The sequence below is a fragment of the Orcinus orca genome, chromosome 1 (assembly GCF_937001465.1).
Source record: "Orcinus orca chromosome 1, mOrcOrc1.1, whole genome shotgun sequence".
NCBI classification, from domain to species: Eukaryota; Metazoa; Chordata; class Mammalia; order Artiodactyla; family Delphinidae; genus Orcinus; species Orcinus orca.
In genome coordinates this window covers 192,170,607-192,185,541 of record NC_064559.1, presented here as the reverse complement: position 1 = coordinate 192,185,541, position 14,935 = coordinate 192,170,607, and the positions used below count along the sequence as shown (strand labels likewise).

Sequence of the window (14,935 nt, the reverse complement as noted above, 5' to 3'; positions counted from 1 at the left end):
TGTTTCATGGGAGACTAGGTTTTAACTGGGTTGCCCCATGGCTTGGTCTCCTTCTACTGAAAGATTGGAAATTGGTCTGAACAGGAAAAGGTGGTACAGAGAGGTTAGGAGAGGCTGGGCCAGGTAAAAGGTGCAGAGAGGGGAAGCCAAGATTAGGCCGAGGTCATCTGTATGTGTGATAAAGGATTCCTGTTCCGGACCTGTAATCCCAGGGCACAGGACTCACTTTACATACCAGGTCCATCCTTCACTGGACTGGGCTAGGCCTAACACACAACAGGGTGTATTGTATGTGTTTTTGTAAAAACTGTGAGTTGGTAAGGACAGGTTTTAAGAACGATGCCTCTGTACCCATCTTGAGCTGCCCAGGGATGGATATATGAAGCAAGGACAAGATCCTTAATCGTTTTAACAATTCTGGACTTTTCCTCCTTGGTTTCCAGAGAGACCATCAGCCATGGCTTCTCTGTGGTTCCCAGAGCCAGTGTCCTGCCCTGCTGCAGCAGTAATTAGTGTCATGGTAGCTAAAGGAGAAAAGGGGGTTTCGTTTACATGCTGTGAGATCACTGCAAACCTACCTCACTGTGTTGTAACGGGGCAAATGCAATAGAACGCATTGGGTGATGTGTGTCTGATCCTGGGTTCTTGTCTCCCCCAATTGCTGCCCCCCTCTAGTTATTGTATTTGTCTGGACTTCGTAGGACTTCACAAGTAGCTGATTTGGTGATTGCTAGGTGGCCTAGTTTGTGTAAATATAATGTGTTGGTCTTCTCCATGTTCTTTTGGGGTTTTATTGTTTACAAACTTCTTTTTATATTGAGAAAAATAGCCAAAGCATCTTTGACAAAAGGTCTGCACCAGCCAAAAAGATCTGAAACATAAACTTGGGGGCCCCTCTTCTTGAAGTGGGAGGTCTTGAACTACACTTCCTTTTGTGTTCCCCTTCCCCTGTTTCCTATTTCGAACAAGATTTTCTGTCCTAAACACTGTATTCCTACCCCCTCTTCTTTCCCCCTTCGTGCCCTCCCCAAAAACAGTCCAGACACCTGTACGTTTAATTTGTGGGGTGTCTGTGATTAAATGATTTGTGCAAAAATCCTGAAGAAGCTAAGAGCTCTCCATCCCTTGTTCTCAATCTCCTGAGTCACGACCATTCCTCGATTTGATTCATTCCAAAGAGACTGCTGTCTTTGCATGGATTAAAACCTACTTTAATCTCTAATCCTAGGGTTAGAGGAGCAACGAGGGGGCCTTCCATGTAGAAAGTGGGGTTGGGAGACCACGAAAGGAAAGATGAATGTATAGTCAAGTCACTCAGGAACTTTTATGCAGGTGCAAGAAACTTATGTCAAAGTGGCCACAAAATTGTTTAATAGGAGACGGACGAATGTAACTCCATGTTTACTGCTAGAAACCAAAGCTTTGTGTGAAATCTTGAATTTATGGGGAGGGAGGGAGGGTAGAAAAGCATGTACCTGTTCTTCATCCCTTCCCCTCATTACTGAACTAACTGCAGGAGACTGAGCCCCCTTGGGCTTTGGCGACCCCATCTGGGCAGTGTTTATTTGTTGGTTGATTTTGCTGTGCCAGGTACTTCCTTTCCCATTTGCTATCATTTTGTAACACACATGCTGACCCCTTTCCCTTCCCCTTCTTTCCCTTGGGAAAATACAATGAATAAAGACTTACTGGTACCGAAACTGTCATCTCCTTGGTCGATATTTAAGGTGCTTTCTTCCTACCATTATTTCCACTTTCTTGGATTGGGACTCAAGTCACAAGAACCATTAAGTTTTCTGTTCAGCCATTTTGTTAGGAGTGAATCTTGAAAGTTCAGTCTTTTTAGCACCTCATTACAGTGGATTTTTGTTTCTAGTTAAGGCCTCTTGTCCTTTCCTTGGAAGCTGCCACATTCAAGAGGGGATTAAGGGCTTGGCATGCATAAGAATGGGGTTGCCTGTGCCACTGACTGGGATGAAAGGATGGGGCCATGGCTTGGGGCATGAGACCCTAATAATACTTTGTCCCTTGCTCCTCAAAGCCCTTTACAAATCTTAATTAATTAACCCCCTGCAGCAACCCAGGGATGGAAATACAGGGGAAACTGTTGAAATTGAGGCCAGAGGAGATACACTGACCAGCTATAAACACAAGTTAACAAGTTCACTAGCCTTCTGATGAACACTGTATTTTTAAACATCTAGCTCCCCCTAAGGGAAGGAGGGTTTAGAAAAGAAAGACTTGATTGGAGGCATACCAACTATCACCCAAAGTGCACGGAAACGTTAACAGAACAAGGGTAAGAAGTTTCATATATCCCTCTAGGGACTTCCTACCAAAAGTCAAAGCTGACCTTGCAAGATGTTAAAAGTAGCAAGCTACTACTGGACTTCACTAAATGGTTTTCCTGCAAAATTGAAGAAATCAGCTAGGCAGAAACTTACTAACCTACATGCAAAGCAGGAAGGATGGAAAAGCTTAAGAGACCATTCATGGGTGGGTTACTCATCTCTGGAGGGCATTCTTTGATCATTTCACTCTGTTAAAAATAACCCTTTCATCAGAAAGAGTGGAAGACAAAAGTAATGAATCGGGAGTCATGACTACAGCATCTCTTGCCTTGTTTCCTTGACACTGCAACCCAAAGTAAGAAACTACAAGAAGGTTCTCTGAAAATGGTAAAGTTTTTTTTTTTCCCCTTCTCTCATTTTAAGAAAACTAAACTCCCAATATCTTTTGTGAGTTAGTGCCTCAAATTCCTGCAGCCCTTTTCTTTAAAGGTTTGGTACAGAATGAATGCCCTTGATTTTTTCTGTCAGGGTTAGTTGATGGCCTTTCTTAAACTTTAGAAGTCATTCTTAGAGTTCTTTCTGGCCTTAACCCTTTTTTGAGTTCTTTGGGTAGGTCCTGAGAATGCAAATCCCAAAATCTTGAGTGCCTTAAATCAGCACAAAATGGACTGATATTAAGTGCCCTCCCTGTGAGGCTAACTACGGCTAGGAACTTCGCAAACGATTGAATTCACTAAATAAGACAAAACAGTATAAAAACAGGATATTTAAGACTTCTACCAAAAAAAAAAACAAACAAAAAACACTTGTACCAGAGCTCTAAAGCCAGTGTAGCGGCCTTCCAGCTAGCAGGACGCCGCCTTACCCCTTTTCTCAAAAGTCCAAACTGCCACCAGTGGCTAAGAAGTCCCAGCATTTCTGAGGTGGGGTTCCCCTAATTCTTGCCCCGTAACCTAGCCCGCCTGTCTACAGACTTCTCGGCTCTCCCAGGTGGTCTGAACCCCGCCTTCCCCAGCCGGGTCCCTCGCACGTGGCCCGGAGCCGGGTAGCCCGCGCGGTTATCCCCTTCACCCCAACCTGCCCCGCCCCTGGAGTGCGCACAGCCGAGAACTCTAGCTTAGCTCAGCTCCGCTCCTCCTCCGAGCGCGCAGGCGCAGGCCAGGGCCCCGCCCATTCGGTGACGGCAGAAGCGTGTCCCAGCGCCCAACGATGACGTGTTCTTCCAGCGCCACGTCGTGAGGAAGTGTCGGTCCCCTCGAGCTGTTGAAAGGTGCCGGCGGAGCCTGTCAAGGTGCTGGATTCAGGGGGTGGATTAGAGGAGAAGAGAAGAGAGATGACTGAGCGGGAGGCAGCTGTGGGAGAGACAAAGGGGATAGTGGAAGATACAAGTGAAGGAGTAAATAATTGGGAAATCTCTGGGGTAGGAGGTAACGGGTGCAACAACTGAAGGGGTTAGTGACCCGGAGCCCCGAGAGTGGGAAACAGCCTGGTGGAAGATGGAGAAGGAAGAAGGGGGAAGGATCAGGATGTAGGCACTACGATGTGACAGGAAGCAGACTTACATGTTCAGAAAAAGGCTGTGCAGACTCTGAAAAAAAAGGGGATGGGAGCAAGGTCCACCAAGCCCATAGAACCAAGGAAAGGCCTCTGCGCCCAAAGGTCCTATTGGCTTATAAATTCTGGGTAGTGAAAGACTAGAGGCTTAGAACAGTGTCTTTTTCTCTTTTTTTTGGCTCTGCCGGGTCTTAGTTGTGGCACACGGGATCTTAAGTTGCAGCATGCGAACTCTTAGTTGTGGCATGTGGGATCTAGTTCCCTAACCAGAGATCAAACCCGGGCCCCATGCATTGGGAGCGCAGAGTCTTAGACACTGGACCACCAGGGAAGTCCAGGGCCAGTGTTTTTGGATTCTAATGCTGGCTGATCTCTACCGTTTTGGTGAATCCCTGCAAGTCAGCCATAGTTGTTTGCAGGTGTGGTGACTTCTAATTCTCTGTCTTGTTTATACAAGGTTACCTGGTTGGTGACTAATTGTTCTGTGCTTCTTCTGCTGAGGCAAGAACTATGTCATGGATCAAGGAAGGAGAGCTGTCGTTTTGGGAGCGGTTCTGTGCCAACATCATAAAGGTGAGCAGTGGCCCAATGCACCAGTTGGCCTTTTGGTTCGTTGGGTAATCTTATATTAAAACCTGTTATAAAAACTGGGTAACCCATGATATTTATGGATTTGTAGTAGAATTTAGCAATGGTATCAAAGAGCCTTAGAATTGCAGGTAACTTCCAGGTCTACATTTCTGGCAGATTATTGTCCTAACTCTCACATTTTCAGGAAGCCTGAGACCTCCCAATATCATTGGGCAGCATAGACTGTTAGATCTTCCTGAGATTTGTTTCCCTAGAACTTTGATCTATTATTCCTAGTATTGTCCTCTGGGCTTTATTTTGTTTTGTTTTGTTTTTTTAATTTATTTTTGGCTGCATTGGGTCTTCATTGTTGTGTGCGGGCTTTCTCTAGTTGCGGTGAGCGGGGGCTACTCTTTGTTGCAGTGCATGGGCTTCTCACTGTGCTGGCTTCTCTTTGTTGTGGAACACGGGCTCTAGGCGTCCTGGCTTCAGTAGCTGTGGCATGCGGGCTCAGTAGTTGTGGCTTGCGGGCTCTAGAGCTCAGGCTCAGTAGTTGTGGCCCACGGGCTTAGTCGCTCCGCGGCATGTGGGATCTTCCCAGACCAGGGATCGAACCCTGTCCCTTGCATTGGCAGGCAGATTCTTAACCACTGCGCCACCAGGGAAGTCCCTGACCTCTGGGTTTAGATAAAATAACTAATCTTTCTTTGATGTGACAGTAGAGCATAATGGTTAAGAGGGTTCTGGAGGCAAACATGAATGGAAGTTCTATTCTATCGTTTATTAACCATGTGACTTTATATGGTGGTTTTGAGGATTAAATGAAACTACATAGAAAACACTCAGCACTGTGTCTAGCAGTTTTTAATTACTATTATTGGGGCTGTCTTTCAATCATTTCAAGACTACAATCACTCTGTTTCCTACACTCCACTCCCTAGATCTTCCCTCAGCTTTTTCTCTAGGAATCACAGCAATGTTATATCCTCCTCACATGAAAGGTTTGATATTGGAGCCAGTCAGCTTGGTTTTATTTTTCAGCCACAGGCTGTCAAGCAGCAAGTAGCAGTGAATTTATGAGTAAGTAAGCCTGTACCCACACATACACTCACACACAAATTCCAGGTGATCTCAGGCAGTCCAGGAAATAGAAAAGCATATCCTCAAGGAAACACTGCGGTCACGTGTTGGGAAGAACAAGCTGCATGACTTTACTGGAATTTTTTTTTTTTATGGCTATATATGGGGGACAAAAGTAGAAAATGTTGGGAGATGCAGGGGAAGTGGTCTATGAAGAGCCCCTCCAGTGAGGGAGAATAGCCCAAGGAGTGAATTTTTGCTATGATAGACAACAAAAGTCTGCTCTAGGCCAGGTAAGAAGTTTTGTTTGCCCCCAAAATGTCTTTTTTGTTTGTTTTCAAATGGCTCCTGACATTTAAATTTTTATAAAAATCTTGATTAGCTTCTCTTGTAAAATAAGAAGATCCAACAATATGAGGCCCCCCATTCCTGTGTGACAGGACTCGGATACAACTGAGAAGTGTATGCCTCTTGTGTGGAGGATGCCCTTTACTTTTGGCCATACCCATCAATATCCTTCCTGTGCCTTCCAGTTGAAGGCTAACGAAACCAAGGTGGTGGTTAAAGGCATATGGTTAGGAGATGAACTCTGAAAGCACATAGACCTAAATTTGAGTCCCCACTTTGTCTCTTCTTGGCTGTGTGACTTATGCAAGTCACTTGACCTCTCTGAGCCTCAGTTGTTTCACCTATAAAATGAAGATAACACTATTTACTTCATATGTTTGTATGATAAAAAATTAAGATGAAATGTGAAAAGCTCAGCATAGTACTTGGCATGTAGTAAGGGCTCAATAAACATATAAATAAAAATGAATAAAAGTGCTTAATGCTTATGTATTGAGCTAAAAGTACAGAATACCCAGTTCCCTTCCTCAGGGCTTTTATCATATAGCTCAAGCCTGTCAGCTTGGAATATTGTCTCCCTTTATCTCTGAGGAGTATGTGATGTGTTCATTTCTCTTCTTACTTCACAGGCAGGCCCAATGCCCAAACACATTGCGTTTATAATGGATGGGAACCGTCGCTATGCCAAGAAGTGCCAAGTGGAGAGGCAAGAGGGTCACTCACAGGGCTTCAACAAACTGGCTGAGGTGGGTACACGTTGCAGAACCCAAGGTGAATGGTCTGTGGAGAATTGGATTATAGCTAGAAAACCAGGCCCTGAGTTTGCTGTGGTTTGAGAGTGCTTTTTTATAGCTGTTTGTCTGTTTTATTGCTTGCTTGCTAGCCATAGATCTCATATCAACATTAACAGAAAATTAAGTCATCCAGTGAATCATCGCAAAATATTAGAAATAAGAACAAAATTGTCTCCTCTTACCACTTTAATCAACAATTTATGTTTTTCTGTGCCTCGTCCCAATCCTTGTAATATGTTCAACATGACTTAACATTTATAAAATTACATCTATAGCTTTGATAACCTTATTTTTTTCTTGACATTTTGGCAAGTATTTTTCTAGGTTGATCTATGGCTTTCTACCTATATGTTTTAATGGCTGTGGAACATTTTTCCTGAGGATCTGACATAGTTTGTTTAGCTGCTCCACTATTATTGGACATCATAAATGGTACTAGTTTAGAATAAATTCTTAGAAGTGACATTTCCAGAGCAAAGGTAGAGGGTGACTACCCATCCTGAGGTTGAGGTGTTTCTCAGGACAGAGGCCTTTAAGTGCTTAAACTAGGAAGAGTGCCAGACAAACCAGGACGTCACTCCAACCAAATGTCATCAACGTTTTATGGTTTTAATGCCCACTGCAAATTGGGAAACAGTAAATTTATCAATAAGAATGGAATATGTCGATCTTTGTGAAACACTGTAGTCCACGGATCCCAGCTTCTTGGCACAAGAACACGTCCTGAAGCCAGGGCAGTGATATTTTTTGCCTTGAATGAGTGGTTGTGGGGTTCTCTCCAACACTGAGGTCTTCAGGTTTGTTGATCTCAGTTTCTCTTTTGTGACTAAGAGGCAGGTTTTGCCTAGTGCTTAGGAGTTTAAGCTCTGTAGTCACTCAGAACTCATTGGCACCCCTACTCTGCCACTTCCTGGCTCTGTGACCTGCTACAAGTTACGTAGCTTCCCTTTGCCTCAGTTCCTTCATCTGTAAAATGGGGAGATTACATGAGGATTAAACAAGATGGCACAATGAAAAGCATGTGGCACAAGACCTGGCATAAAGGATGTGCTCAAAAAATTGAAGCTGTTGTTATTAGCCTATGTTAACTGAGGGCAGTGGTGGGCTCCGACCCAGGTGTACCCACCAAGTTTGCTGCCTGGTAAGATCTTCAGGTCCCAAGCCTATTCAAGTGTCAGGTTTGCGCTGGTAATTTTCCTGAGGTGGCAGTGAATGGGTTTGTATGTCTGATAAGGGATTAGAAAGGTAGCTCTTCAGCTTTATTTCTTCAGTTCTGTTTGAATGTCTTCTGTCCCTTACCTTTAACCTCCAGGCTCCCCATCTCAACACTGTTATTCTCATCTTCAGTTTGTTCTCCACCTTTAGTGGCACTGGGTTAGAGCAGTACCGTACCAAAGGACTGAGTTTAAATTTGAGTTTCACTTCTTTTTTCGTTGAGGTATAATTTCATACAGGGAAATGCACAGATTTGGGGTTTTGACAGTTGCATTCATCTGTCTAATCCACACCCCTGTCAAGATATAGAACATTTCCATCTCTCTAGCAAGTTCCTTTGTGCCCCTTCCCAGTCAAACCCTGTCCTCCCTCCTCTTCTCCTCCCCTTCCCCCTCACCTTCTGATTTCTATCACTCTAGATGAGTTTTTGCTGTTCTAGAACCTCATATAATGGATTCATATGGTAGAGCTGTGGACTTTTGACTCGTCTTCAACTTTCTGAGCCTCAGTTTTATCATCTCTAAAGTAGGCATGAAAACAATAATTCCTTTCTTAAGGGGTAGCTTGAAGAATCAAATGAAATAATGTATGTGAAAACCCTTTGCAGACTTAAATGATACACAGCTGTGCAATTGTTGCTTTTATTCTTATAACTCATCAGCCTCTCAGTCTATTGGAATAATGATGTTATGCTGTGAGTAATAATACCTTGTGTGTTTATGTATCTTTAGCCACCTTATGAGGGATGGATTGTGATCCTATTTTACAGATAAGGAGACTTAGGCCCTGAGAGGTTAAATGATATGCCTGCAGTCGCATAGCAAGTGCTTGATGGAGTGAGAGACTAGAACCTAGATCTTTATTCTCTCAGTGAAGAGCTCTTTCCAGTAAACCACAATAGCATCAGCATAATAGTACTCATTAAGTTCACATTTTTCAGTCTCTCAGGTGGTGGCTTTCTGCTTATTTGGTTCATTATTCTGAGAGAAGCATTGGTATTATCCTAGCTTTACCCAGTTTGGGGAGGAGAAAAGTCTGTCTCTCACTGAGTCGGGGCTGAGGCATCTCCTGTTTCCCTTCCTGCTCTTTCCTTGTACCCTAGCTCCTTGCCTTCTCCCCTCTCAGACTCTGCGTTGGTGTTTGAACCTGGGCGTCCTAGAGGTGACGGTCTACGCATTCAGCATTGAGAACTTCAAACGCTCCAAGAGTGAGGTAGATGGGCTAATGGATCTGGCCCGGCAGAAGTTCAGCCGCTTGATGGAAGAAAAGTAAGATGCTGTCAGAGGGGGAGCCTGTGTTCTTATACCACCTCCAGCCTTACCTAACCCTCAACTGTCTTTTCTGAGGCTAGTTAAGGAACTCTAAACCCTTCTACTGTTAGTTAGGCCTCTTCAGTGGCAAATATGGCAAGCTAGTTTTCCTTCCTTCCTTCCTTCCTTCCTTCCTTCCTTCCTTCCTTCCTCCCTCCCTTCCTCCCTTCCTCCCTTCCTCCCTTCCTCCCTTCCTCCCTTCCTCCCTTCCTCCCTTCCTCCCTTCCTCCCTTCCCTTCCCTTCCCTTTCCTTCCTTCCTTCCTTCCTTATTTATTTATTTGAGGATATAGAGGTATTTCACAGAATTCAAGGATACAGATAGCCAACCTCAGGCAAAACCGAAGCCAGGAATTGAAATCGATTAGGTAGAGCCTCCTCAGACATTTATTTCCTTTGCTCCACAGGCTAACTTTGTCTTCTTCAAGAGAGCTGCTCATGAATTAAAACCCTTAATTGGTCCACCTTAGTTCAAATTTCTACCCCAGGACCAGTGAACTGTGACCAGGGAAGTAGAGTGAGAGAGACTTTGAAAAAGCCATTTTCTGCTATGCAGTCATCCCTAAAAAGTTACTGTACTTCCCTGCATATACCCTTGGACGGGACAGGATGATGCATAAAAGCCCTTTATGGGGATGAGTCAGTACTGTTCTTGCTATCACTAAGTTTACACTTAACTTAGGGAGCAAAGCCAGAATGGGGCAAAGTGGAAGTTTGGTGGAGATTATTTGTTTCACAGCGTGGAACCCTCTTCAGCCAGGACTGCCCCAAAGTGTTCATTACAACCATTCTCTGCCCAGCTCCTCCCCACACCAGGACCAGGAAGATGAGAGAACAGAGAGCTTAGAGTTCTAGTGGAGCTGGGCCTGGGACAGGTCTGTCATTTCCATCCCTGTGTGGGTCAGGGTGCGGGGAGCATAGCCAAGCTTCTCTCTATCCATATTAGTCTCTGGGCCACAGACATTACTCCTTCCCTTGTGGCTCAGAATTCACACCCAAGGGGCTGGGGACAGAGGTAATGGGGCCACATTCCAGGTGTTCAAATTCTTCAAATTCTTCTGTACTTCACACTAATCTTACCTTTTTTAAGTGCTTATACTATGTGTCAGACCCTGAGCCTAACATGTACTCTCATTTAAAATTCACATTATCCTGTGAGAAAGATATTATTATCCCATTTGTAGAGAGGAAGAAAGTAAAAACCAGAGAAGTTTAGGGGTGTATCCTGGGTCACACAGCTATCAGGCAGAGCCAAAACACACAGGGTCTTTCTGACTCTAGAGCTGAGCTGTTGTCTGCTGTAGAGACAAGAAGCAGTCTTAACACTTCTTGAAAGATCAAAATCCATGGCAGTAGAGGTGCTCCTGAGATTGTTCTAATCAGTCACGAGTAGAGAACTTAGGTTATTAAGTCCTAGGCAGAGCAAGAAGAAACCTTAGTGGTGGTTTTCCAGCAATGTGCCGCAGAACCCCGTAGTTGTGAGGAGTGGGCATGCAAGGACCCAGAGGGAATGGGGTATACAGTGCTTGTTTGCATTTATCTATTTTATATGTTGGGCTTCTGTTTAAGATTTGATTTGAAGAAAGACTTGTTTGGCTAAAAGAAGTTTGGAAAACCACTGGCCTAGTTCAGTTTCATCAGTTGGGAAACTAATCCTGTTTCCCAACTGTGAAGAGAAGAGAAAGGTTTGCCCATGGTCACGCAGCTAGCTAGTGGCAGAGCCAGGCTGGGAGCCCAGATCTCCTGGCTCCTTGCCAGGGCTTTTACACCTCCTTACTCAGGTCATGTGCCTGATGTCTGAGAATAAGCACTTTCACAGTATGACAGGGGTGGTTATGCAAGGTCAGATAGTAATCGGTGGCACTAGGCACTAGGGCTTGAATCTAGGTATTCTTTTTTTTTTTGGCTACACCACACAGCATGCAAGGTCTTAGTTCCCCGACCAGGGATGAAACCCGTGTCCCCTGCAGTAGAACCATGGAGGAACCGTGGAATTCCTGAATCTAGGTATTCTTATTCAAAGCAACATTTGAACAAAGTAATTTGTTCAAGATCAGACAGCTGGTGAGTAGAAAGCCAGAAATCGAACTTAGGGAGTTTGGTTCCAGAGCCTGTCTTTTTAATCACAACATTACACTGCCTCCATATATATATGTCTGATCTTGAACAAATTACTTAACCTCCCTGTGCCTCAGTTTCTTCGTCTGTAAAAGGGGAATGATAATGGTGTCTGCCTCAAAGGTTGATGTAAGGATGGAATGCATGTAAAACACTTAGACCAATGTCTGGCACTTAGTAAACATATAATTAATGTTAGATGTTACAAAAGTAACCAATAATACAACTCCTGCTGTTGAGGAGTTTATTCACCCATCAAAATGGGACAAACAGCACAGAACACGTGAAATGCAACTTGTTGACAAGGACACACAAGGCGGTGTAATGTGTGGTAAAGAGGTTTGGGTTCTCAAATCAGGCAAACCTGGGATTCTGTCCCGACACAGCACTTGATGGCTGTATGACCTTGGGCAATCCCTAACTAACTATTCTATCTGAGCCTCAGTTTCCCGCTGTAGAACAGGGAGTGTAGTAAACTCCCTTCAGAGTTGTTGAGGGCATTCAGTGAAATAATACTTGTAGATCAGTGCCTGACACACAGGAAGGCACTCAAAAACTGGTAATTGAGTATCAGCTAAGCACTTTGCTTTCTCCAGCTCAGCAGGTGCTCTGTCCCACCTCCCAAACCTGCCTCCTTTCCCCCCTGATCAGGGAGAAACTGCAGAAGCATGGGGTATGTATCCGGGTCCTGGGTGATCTGCATTTGTTGCCCTTGGATCTCCAGGAGCTGATTGCACAGGCTGTGCAGGCCACCAAGAACTACAACAAGTAAGTTTTCAGATTTCCCCTTAGGGACTGTATTAATCTATGACTCCCTGCTAACTTTAGGGAGACGTCCTGGCCCTTCCTTGGTCTGCATTTGGTACAAGAGGTAATGAGGAGTTGGTTTTGGATGCTTGAGACTTCTTCCTCCATCTGCAGGGCAGACCAGAGGTGGTTCTGCAGCACCTTGTTTTATGTGTGTATACTCACACATACAGTTTCTTATCTTCCTCCTTCATGTGCCTTGCCCCCCATGTACATATGTATTTTTATATATATGTGTGTGTGTGTGTTTAATTGACAGGGAATGGGGTGGGAATGTAGCAGGCCTTATCCCTGTCTCTGAAGACAGATCCTTCAAGAAATTCTCTTTCTGTCCCACTGCTTTAACCAATAGAGGGGATGACCTTGGAAGGGCATGCAGATGCAGAGGAGAACAGTTTAATAATCCAGACTTCATTATGTGTGGCTTTGGGATATAATGCATATTTGGCAGTGGATTTGTTTCACATCAGACTTCCTTCCTATTCTTTGCTTGTTCTAATATCACAGTGAATTCACATCCTCTGAAAGCTGGGGGTTAGCAGAAGGGAAGAAGATTAGGAGAATAATAAGGGTCAGTTAGTATTTTTCTTACTACAAAACTAATATGTTTTTTTCCCAAGAAAACTTGGAAAACTCAAAAAATTAATAATCTCGCTTTTCAGAGGTATCCATGGTTAACATTTGGTGTGTGTTTGTTCTACCACAGAAGGGGTGCTCTGTAATAAGTGACTCCACTCCTTAGTCCCTGTCCCCCTTTGGTAAATTATTCTGTTCTTCCCTTCTCAGGTGTTTCCTGAACGTCTGTTTTGCTTACACATCCCGTCATGAGATCAGCAATGCTGTGAGAGAGATGGCCTGGGGAGTGGAGCAAGGCCTGCTGGATCCCAGGTATCGCAGTTGTTGAGCATGATAGGGAAAACAGGCCTACACCGAACCATAAAATCCCTCCTAAGTCATGTACTTGAGCCAGAAGTCAAATCGGGAATGTATGTGGAAAGATTTGAGAGGGGTGGTCCCCTGCACTTAGAGCTTTGGAATGACTTATTGTAGCCTGCTTCAGAATTTCTGTGTTCACCACAAACCAAGAAGCTCCAGAAAAAATGGCATGGCTTGTAGCAACACTGTGGCATTCAATAAAACATGATGCCCCGCTGGCCCTTTTTCTAAGAATGATTTTTCAGGAATGCAGCTTGTTGGGGGTATTGGCCTTTAGGCCTTTCATGTTACAGTTTCATGCAAGATCCAGGTATTTTTCAAAAAGAAAGTTGTTCATCATTAGCAACACGGTAGAATTACTAGAGCTGGGAGAGACTTTAGAAGCCATCTGTCTGCTCAGTCCCTCTCCTGTTATTATTAGTGTAACCTTTGGTAATAATATTAGTAAACTAACAACAGCAGTAGTAAAATAATAGTAGCAAAAAACAAGCCAGGCAATGTGTTATGCTGTGTTTATTTGATTAAGTTAATATTCTCATGTTTAAGAGATTTGAGTCTTTTCTCCATTTTATAGATGAGAAAACTGAGCTCACATTGAAATGACTGTCCCAAGGTCATTCAGCTAGTAAGTGCCAGAGCTGGGACTTCTAACAAAAACTGTCTGATTCCAGAGCTTTTGTCCTTACCTTTATTATATATGGGATTGTGGGACCCAGGAGGTTTTCTGACTCCCTTCTTGGGTATAATTCGATTTTCCTGGGAAACTAAATTAAAAATGAAGAAGTTTCTCAGTGAGAATGAAATTAACATTATCAACATTATACAAATTAGCATAAATTTATAATGATGCTAAGCATGATAAAGGCATTGATGCATGGTTCAACAAGAATTTATAATAAGAGGAATGGACCTGGTAGGGAAGGCTCCCCAAAGGAAATGATAAATGACATAAGAAGGGGGTGAGAGGATAAGCAGTAACTGGGGAAAGAGGCAGTATTATGAGGAGCTTGTTGGTTGCACAAATACTGTTGGAATAATTCAAGTAGAGAGTACTTGGAAGGGAGCTTGGATTATGGTGGTGATGGTGGAATAGAGCAAACAGACTGCATTAAGAGCTATGAAGCAGATCAAATAGAGAGGACTTGCGCGGTGGTAGTGGGATGAATTGGGAGATTGGGATTGACGTATATACACTAATATGTATAAAATAGATAACTAAGAAGAACCTGCTGTATTAAAAAAATAAAATTCAAAAAAATAAAAAAAAAATATTAGTGAGAGAGAAAAAAAATCGAGAGGACTTGGTGGATTGACTCTGGGACAAGGATGTGTTATGGGTGACTCCAGGGTTTTTGACTTATAAAACAGTGGACAGTGGTGCCCTTCGCTGTGCTGAGAACCCTGAGAGGCTGCAGTTTGAGGAAGAAAGTCAGGAGTTTGGTTTGGGATATATTATAGATGTTGAACACAGATATCAGGTTGACAGTAGAGAGAAGTGGGGACTGGAGATAGCAGTCTGGTAACTGAAGCAAAGAGAGAGCATGAGGAATCTAAGGGAGAGTCTAGAGTGAGAAGAGAGGGCCTAGGATGGAGTTTTGAGAAACTCATAAGTTTTACTGGCTGGGTAGAGGAAAATGAGCCTTAAGGAAAAAAGAGAATCAACAACCAGAAAGGTAGAAACAAAAGGGCTGCCAGTATTACAGAAGCCAAGAAAAGAGGGTGTTTGTTAGCGCAGGTGGTGTGGCGGGTGTGCATTGGTGGGAGCAACAGTGTCAAATGCTGTAGAGAGGTCAATTAATATGTGGATCGAAAATTAGCCATTGGGGGAGAAACATTAAGATACTGGTTAAGTTGGCGGTATGGGGGCTGGGCAGGAAGATGAGATATAAGTAGATAAGGGATATATAAGTAGAT

At 43.7% G+C, this 14,935-nt stretch overlaps 1 protein-coding gene across 9 annotated transcripts in view; it reads left to right on the top strand.

Annotated features, from left to right (window-relative positions):
• The first annotated feature begins 3,481 nt into the window (after positions 1-3,481).
• DHDDS (dehydrodolichyl diphosphate synthase subunit) overlaps positions 3,482-14,935 on the top strand; it is a 28,381-nt gene continuing 16,927 nt past the window's right edge. For 2 of the 9 annotated variants that reach the window (XR_007472188.1, XM_033422500.2), the window contains exons 1-6: positions 3,575-3,687; positions 4,347-4,418; positions 6,473-6,589; positions 8,978-9,120; positions 11,930-12,046; positions 12,872-12,973. Coding sequence is in view for 7 of the 9 variants with exons in the window: in XM_033422500.2 (XP_033278391.1) it covers positions 3,625-3,687; positions 4,347-4,418; positions 6,473-6,589; positions 8,978-9,120; positions 11,930-12,046; positions 12,872-12,973 (614 nt within the window). In the remaining 2 variants the exon portion in view is untranslated. Of the gene's footprint in view, positions 3,688-4,302; positions 4,419-5,059; positions 5,789-6,472; positions 6,590-8,977; positions 9,121-11,929; positions 12,047-12,871; positions 12,974-14,935 lie in introns of those variants that run through there. The other 7 variants (XM_033422502.2, XM_033422501.2, XM_033422504.2 and 4 more) reach the window with 7 other exon arrangements.